Consider the following 8,073-nt stretch of genomic DNA (forward strand, 5'->3'; position numbering starts at 1 on the left):
GCGGTCAGCACGCACTAGCTAGACCTACCCTGGCTACATACAGGCTACCACGCGCGCACGTGCCACTTTTCTCGATGATTGTTTGAACTGCACTGTCATGCTGCCGATCTGGTTGTGGCGCCGGCAGGGAGTACAATCATGTAGTAAAAGCGTGTAAAATACTACTCCTGGTTTGTGGCCAAGGCGACTGCGTTTCTGGACAGCAAGGAACAAAACAGAAAAAAGGGCAGGTTGGTTGGGAATCAGCTCTCGTTGTCAGTGGTTGTTGCTTGATTTGCTGAGGAAGTTCTCGTTAAAAAGAGATCGGTTACTTATTGGACAATGGCGTTGCAAAACCGTGGCTTGATGGTGCGTCGCCATCCCGGCGATGATGGTCCTCTGCCCCAGAAGACTCCCCTGCTGCTGCAAATGGTACGTGCTTGCACGACATTGTTGAGGGGTCGTTTGGCATAAGAGAGACTATACTCTCTATAGTGTATACCATCACCAAGAGTACGTAAGAACGGGGATTACTAGTATTTACTCTTGCAGTCATACGTAGTACTTCGGGTGTGATCGCGTCAAGTTCTTCTCTGTACGACACTGTAACAGCTAACACAATAGTAAATTTCGTACCTAGTACAGGTTCCTGTAGACCAAGAACATTGAGCAAGCGTCCTGGGGAGGGGCGTCTGGGTTAATCTGACAGCAGAACAAGCATGTAGAGCATTGAAAGCAACAGCGCGCACTGCGAACGCGTCGAGAGTAGGTAGCGCAATTTCCAGGATGTTGGCATAGAAACCGTAACGGTCGGTCCCGTGGTTTTTTGTGACGGGAACTTCAAGAGCGATGGTCAAGTGTTGTACACGTACCCTACTTTCATGAAAAAACATGTCAGAAACTCACAAAGTGCTAAGGATAGCGGGAGCTAATGCGGGACTGCTCCGGCTGCCCCATGTTGCACTCCTGAGTACTTGTAGTTAGAGCATACTCGGCACACTGGAGAACCAGTGCAAACCAGCTGAATGTGCATGATCCGCGTGATCTTGTTCTAGTTCAGCAGCAGCTTATTAATCTTCTTATCTAATATCTATCAAGTGGTCAGCCGGGGAAGTGAACTGATCCTTTGAAATTTGAAGTTTTCCCAATCCGTTAAAAATGAATACCGGTATCTATGTAGAAAGGAAAAAGACATTATGGATACGAGTTAGAGTAACTCTCCATCACTGTAACATGATACCGTACTGGCAATATATGTTGCCGCGTAACGCGTAACGCAGGGGGGTGCGGCGTAACGCGCGACCAGGCTAATGCGACAAATTTTCGTTGAGTTCGTAACGCGCGTCCGGCGGGGTGCGGCGATCTTTTCATTGCAGTTTGCACTGCAAAAAAAGGCTGAAAACTGTGAAAGCACGTGTACCGCGTGGTGAAAAGTAGTTTTTGGAGGAAGCGCTCTTCCCCTATGTCACTTTCCTTTTGATGATCTTTTTGTGAACAGATCACTCTGATAGTTAAAATTATACAGTCTTCTATTGATATCGTTGTCGCCCTTTGCCGTCGGGTTTGTAACAGTTGGATAGCAACTGAATTTCTGTGCCTTCAATGTGGATGAAAAGAAAAAATGATGCGGCAAAAGCAAAAAAAATGATGCGGCGATAGCAAAAAAGTGATGCGGCAATAGCAAAAAAAGGACTGCGGCAATATAGAAACCTGTGTAACGGCTCCTGTGCGACTTTGCATGTAACGCCCTGCGTGCGGCAAACATGTGCCAATGTAACGCTTCATGGCCTCACTGCGGCAACATATATTGCCAGTACGGTACTTTATGCAGTCAGAAAGTGCAATAACTAGGCACAAAACTGACAGAGTACTGAGACATTCGACGTCCTGACACCTAGCTTCAACACATCTCCGTAGCGCTAACCGACAGCCTTCCAACTATGGTATCTATGTGTTTGAATTTACGGACAGCGCACATGCAAAGGTACCAACATCAAGGGGTGGCTCCTGACCAAGGATGATCCTACCCTGGGTCAACACAAGTTCTTCTTTTGATATTGGATTTCTGTGTTTTATTTCCAGGAGGACATCCCAATGCCAGCTGCTGGCCCTGGTGGTGAGTTGGTGTATTTTGTAAATGTGTGCATTGCATACATGTACAGGGGCGTCGTACACGGTACGGTCACTACGGCATTGACCGTACCACCACCACTATTTGCCCCAAGTACCCTGTGAATCAATAAAATGCACTGATTTGGGCTCCAAATTTCCAAACATTTCGGCTCAACCATCCCTCCCCCACGAGTAAATTGTACTTCAGGTGGCTGACCGTTCCACACTAAAATGCCTTCCGACGCCCCTGATGTACTACATGGGCATGTAGAGTAGAACCCGGGTTAAGGGTCCACCTACTCGTAACTCTGCGCGTACATAGCTGGACTCAGTTGTACAGGGATGTGCAAAAAGGTGTGCAAAACGACTTCTTGTGAGTAGATGGACTCCGGAAAAATAGTTTGGTGCGAAAAAAGTTACGGCTTCCTCGGAAACCGACGGGGGACCCCCTCTTGGGCCGGAAATTAAATCCCGGTATAAGGATCTCCCGCATAATGTACATGCCAAGTGCCCCCCCCCCCGGGCTCCGAAGGATCACCTGCACAATGTATGTGCCAAGTGCCCCCCCCCCCCCCTCCGGGCTCCGATCCCTAATCCGGTTTGACCCTTAACCCGGGTTCTACTCTAGAGATTGCCGGAACTTGTGTCATTAAGTAGGTGGTATCATTGGGGAGGTTCTGTCATTGGTTGTGTCAGTGAAGAGGTCGTGTCATTGAGGAGGTGTGTGTCAGCGGGGAAGTTTTAGCAACACAAAGCATGCGGCATGAACTGTGCTCCAACTCCAAGTGTTCTTGTGCCCTGGTGCCCCGCGTGTGCAGAGGCCGTGATCAAGATGGAGCGCGTCGGCATCTGCGGCTCTGATGTTCACTACTGGCAGCACGGCTACATTGGTGACTTCATCGTGGGCGAGTCGTGCCTCATGGGACATGAGTCTGCCGGTGTTGTGCATGAAGTCGGCGACGGTGTTACCAACGTTAAAGTCGGTAAGCAGCAGCAGGAAGGGTTACAGTGGCCCCTCTACAATCCGCCACCATTTGTGCTACGGAATTTCTGCTGCATTAGGGAGGGTGCTGGATTAGAAAATCTGATTTACTGCTGCAATGTGCATGAAAAGGACATTTTGGTAACTAAAAATTAGGCTGGTTGATAGAGGGTGCTGGTTTATGAAGTGCTGGATTAAAGAGGGAAGACTGAATAAGATCTAACTGAGCTCGATGATATCCTGCACGCCAGGCGGCCATATTCTTCACATGTGTGTTTTAGTTCAACAGTTACTCGCGGTGGCTTTATGAAATGTCATACGGAGAATGAGTATGGGGCAGGTGATGGCTATGTAGACAAAGTGTGTGTGTACACGTGTGTGTGTGTATGTGTGTGTGTGTGCATGTGTGTGTGTACACATGTGTGTGTACACATGTGTGTGTACACATGTGTGTGTGTGCACGTGTGTGTGTGTATATGTGTGTGTGTGTGTGCACGCATGTGTGTACTTGTGGCTGTGTTGCTCAGGTGATCGTGTTGCCATTGAGCCCGGTGTTCCATGTCGTCGTTGCTTCCACTGTAAGACTGGCCACTATAACCTGTGCCCAGACATGGCGTTCTGTGCCACCCCACCCATCCATGGCAACTGTAGCACATACTACAAGCATGCTGCCGACTTCCTCTTCAAGTAAGTCAGTGACATGTAATGTACAGTGCTCTATCCTATACTGTAAGTCCACGAATGTTCGGCGCGTATAAATTTCGGCCTCCCAGGGCTAAAACACATTTCAGCCGCATTAAAATTCCGGCCTCTGCCGCTTCTGCATGTATGCACTGTCACACTGAACCTTGAAAAACAAAATGTCGGCCGCAACAAATTTTCAGCCAAAAATGCCCAGGCCGAAAATAGCCGAAAATAAATATGCGCCGAATATTTGTTGACTTACAGTATTGTGTGTTTATGCAGTGTAGTTTGTACTGGGGTGTCGTTGAATGTCCACGTTTGCGTGCATGCGCGTGTGTGTCTGTGTGTGTGCGCACTTGTATGTGTGTACTAGTAAGTGTCTGTGTGTGATGAATAGGGTGCTCACGATACTGTATACTAGTACTACATTTGGCTGTTGCTTTCGGCCGTTGTACGGTTTGTTTGTTGGAGTCTTTACTCTTTGGTTGTGCCCTTCTTCTGGCCCGGGTCAGACTGCCAGACCATGTGACCAGTGAGCAAGCCGCACTGCTGGAACCACTCAGCGTCGGTGTGCACGCTTGCGGCCGTGCTGGTGTTGCCATGGGTAGCAATGTTCTCATCATGGGCGCCGGCCCGATTGGACTGGTGTGCTTGCTGGTGGCGAAGGCATCCGGTGCAGCCACAGTCACTATCGTCGGTGAGTGGAATCTGCATGGTGTCCCCCTACATTTCCACACCATATCTGAACTCATCTGCTCTTGGCAATGCTGAAACATTCCTAGATTTGCCAAGGAATCCTGATCAATACAACCACAACTTGTCAAAACAATTTATAAAATTATCTAAAGAAATGCCACTGCTCGTGCATTTTACTTTGATCCTGAGCCATGGCATGTTGCAGGCTCATGTATTATTGGGCATCTGCCTGCATCCCCGGATGAGTACTGTACACGACCTCTTTGGCTTGTGGTAAGACTCTGGCTGTTCTTATCCTGTTGCTGTCTTGCCTAGATCTGATTGAGCAGCGTCTTGAAATGGCCAAGAAGCTAGGCGCTGATTTCTGCATCACCAGCTCGACTAGCGAGACACCGGAGCAGCTAGCCGCTCGCATCGAGAAGACCGTCGGACACCAGGCCGATCAGACCACCGAGTGCACGGGCGCTGCACCGTGTGTTTCCACCGCTATCTATGTAAGCACTGGTGCCATGTCATGATGCCGCTGCTGGGCTTCTTTTCAAAGTTTTCATGATAAGTAATGCTCACCAACTGGAACGATTGCTGAATGAGCAGGGGAGGAAAAGCGCACGCTCATTGACTGGTGTGCCGTACAGCTGAAGCTAACTAGCCTTGCACTAAGCACATTGGGGGGTAATAGCAAGAGTACATAACCCCCCAGAGTGTGCAACGCCGATCCAGCTCTGCATAGGGTCTTGGTCGAGCGGAATCGGATCTTCTGATGTCATGCGTACACTCCACACCAGCGCAAGGCCGGTCTCGAGGCAGGGTACCATTGTTTTTGATCCAAGAGCACCCGCGACTCCCCGGGTTCCCCTCAGATGTGTACGGTATTATGACGCAAAGATCCGATTCCGCTCGACCAAGACCCTATGCAGAGCTAGATCAGGCGTTGCACACTCTGGGGGGTTATGTACTCTTGGTATAAATAGGGCAAGTAGCATTAGTGTCATTTATTGTCATCGTTAGCTGTCAGTAACTGCTATTGCCAATACCGTCCCTTGATACATTGTTTCATATGCCGTTGCTCTTGGACTTGGTCACTATGTCACCAACTCCTGTACTGCAGGGTACCCGTAGCGGCGGTACGGTTGTCCTCGTCGGTCTCGGCCGTCCCAAGGTGGAAATTCCCATTGTCAACGCTTCCGTGCGCGAGGTAGACATCCGCGGCATCTTCCGATACTGCAATGCGTAAGTTAATTAAACGCCCGCACTATGCCTATTATCTGCAGGGAGCTTTCTAACAGCACGCGCGCGGATTGGGGATCTCTGCATTCACGTTGCTATTGCTTACTGTGCTAATCTGCTGCATGGCTACCCTTTCACACTAACTATACTAGATACCGGAACATGTTCAATCTTGTGCAGTTCTGTGTGGTGATGCTTGGATGACTATATATACATGTGCGCATGTAGTGCACAATATGTACCGCATTTGTCGCAGTATAATGCGCATCCTGACTTGACCAGCTTTTGGACCATTGTAACAGTTAGGTGCATTTTACAGATCACGTTCAGAGTACATAGTGCATGCTTGGGTATTTTGAGCCTGAGTTAGTGCTTGGAGAGTGCATTGGCCGATACGTGTGCATGGCAAGTGCAGTGTCTGCAGCATTGTGTACCGTAATACGTGTACTTTATTGCATATTCCTGTCTGTGTTTCCATGTGTAGCTATCCGGTCGCTCTGCAACTGGTTGCATCAGGCAAGATCACAGCCGAACAGCTGGATTTGTTTGTCACACATCGCTACAAGCTGGCCGATGCAGCGACTGCCTTTGAGACCACTCTCAACGCTGTCCAGACGAATTCAATCAAAGTGATGATTGAGTGCTGAGCACAATTTCGGTGCAGTGTTCTTCTCTTGTCACCTATAGTTTCATGATTGTACATGTAGTCATTTTACTCAACTGCTGGCAGTGAGTATTGATTTTACACTCCTTGGTTTGTCTCTCTATCTACATGCAGGTATCTTGGAAGCCATATTTCAGTCTATACATACAGGTACACCATCTATCTAGATCTTCTCTTCTATTATTATTTTTATTTTGTCCACGCATGGATGTTGATGCAGATGACCGACGAGAAAAGCTGTAGTGCATACAACCAAGAGTAGATGAACAAGAGTGTGCAACTCCCGGATCCGCGCGGATGGGTTGGTTGGCCCACGGCGGAATTTTTTGTTGACGTAATCTTTTAGACGACCCACACGCTGCTAGTCTTTTGGAAAGTTTTGCCTCGTGCACTTGGCCGGGCTTTACATTACAAGGTCGGTGTCCAGCACGTGCTCTCACACTGCTCTGCGGCAAGAAGCGCATTTTTCTGAAAAAAGGTGACGTCAACAAAAAATTCCGCCGTGGGCCGAGGGTGGAGATTGTGCAGGAGAGATCCGGAGTTGCACACTCTTGTTTATCTACTCTTGATACAACTGATCTGCTGCTGTTGTGCATGCAGGGGAGACCTGCTCGGATCCTGCATGCTTGTGCACACTGCGTAACTAAAAAGATGTACATTAGGCGAGACCAAAATAAAATCGAGATTCCCGGGCAGGACCCATGTGAAATTGGTGCGGGCGGGCGAATTTTATTTTTTATTTTTTCCTATGTATGTACATGACTATATGTGTGCATGCCATGTTGAACTTTTTTTACAGCATTTTCCGGTAATTTTTATTCAATTTTTTTACAGAAAACAGGTACGCGGTTTACCCGTTCAATTTTTCTATAATTCGGCCAACGATGGCCCTGATCTGTACATCTGGGAGTCGTACAAGCTCGGGTTTGTGTGACTCCATGTCACAGATCTACTACTCACATGATCAGTACTGTACATGTATGAACTGTTCAAAAAAAAAAAATTGGATTTGGCTCGATTTTGGTGCGGGAGGGCCCGGGAATCTCTAATTTGTTTTGGTCTCGCCTTATGATTAAACAAAATAGCCGGCAAGAGTACAAAAAATCAGAGTGTGCAGCTCCGTATCTATGCGGCATAAACCGCAATCCCACAGCGAAGTTTATTGTTCAGGTCATGAATAAGAATCAAAGAAACCCGTCCTTCGTACCAGTCCATCACATGTGCACAGGTGGGGCACTGTTTTTTTTGCAATGCTAGTACATTTTACATTATCCAGCTTTTAAAAAAGAAGGCAACGGAAAACAGAGCCTGACATTTACTGTTTACTGAATTTCTCACGACTCAACAGTAACGGCAACAAGACACGTTAGTTCCACCACACAAGGCTAACTGGGTCACTCAAGGTTCTTCCGCAATGGAAAGCAGGTATTGGAAGGCGTAAAGGGCACAATACTCTAATTTCAGAAATTTTCGGTTCTCAATATTTTCGGTATGAGGGCAACAGGCTAGGTTAGGTGAACAGAAATTTTCGGTACAGAGAAGCAGTTCCCTATTGGATTATGTGTGTTAGTGTTTGTTCGGTGTATTGAAAATTTAGGTGTGAAAAAGACGCACCAAAAGTACCGAAAATTTGTGAAATTACAGTATGTCGTGTCACTGCACAGCAGGAATACAGAGTATGAAAAACGCATCAGAATTTCCTCATAAACGGTCTCAAAAGGAGAACGAG

The 8,073-nt window shown here is 47.7% G+C and overlaps 1 protein-coding gene across 1 annotated transcript; it reads left to right on the forward strand.

Annotated features, from left to right (window-relative positions):
* The first annotated feature begins 200 nt into the window (after positions 1–200).
* LOC135815636 (sorbitol dehydrogenase-like) lies at positions 201–6,596 on the forward strand. The gene is made up of 8 exons (XM_065328956.1): positions 201–411; positions 2,062–2,095; positions 2,910–3,074; positions 3,601–3,760; positions 4,270–4,454; positions 4,769–4,947; positions 5,562–5,683; positions 6,165–6,596. The coding sequence occupies exons 1-8, from the start codon at positions 322–324 to the stop codon at positions 6,325–6,327; spliced, it is 1,098 nt and encodes a 365-aa protein (XP_065185028.1). The 5' UTR covers positions 201–321; the 3' UTR covers positions 6,328–6,596.
* Positions 6,597–8,073: the final 1,477 nt, after the last annotated feature.

Source organism: Sycon ciliatum, chromosome 4, assembly GCF_964019385.1.
Source record: "Sycon ciliatum chromosome 4, ocSycCili1.1, whole genome shotgun sequence".
NCBI lineage: Eukaryota > Metazoa > Porifera > Calcarea > Leucosolenida > Sycettidae > Sycon > Sycon ciliatum.

Bases quoted from the DNA above. Each gene is read 5' to 3' on its own strand.
- LOC135815636 (XM_065328956.1), top strand. From the start codon at position 322: ATGGCGTTGCAAAACCGTGGCTTGATGGTGCGTCGCCATCCCGGCGAT. The intron at 3,075-3,600 runs GTAAGCAGCAGC...TGTGTTGCTCAG, and splicing joins TGTTACCAACGTTAAAGTCG to GTGATCGTGTTGCCATTGAG. The intron at 4,948-5,561 runs GTAAGCACTGGT...CCTGTACTGCAG, and splicing joins GTGTTTCCACCGCTATCTAT to GGTACCCGTAGCGGCGGTAC.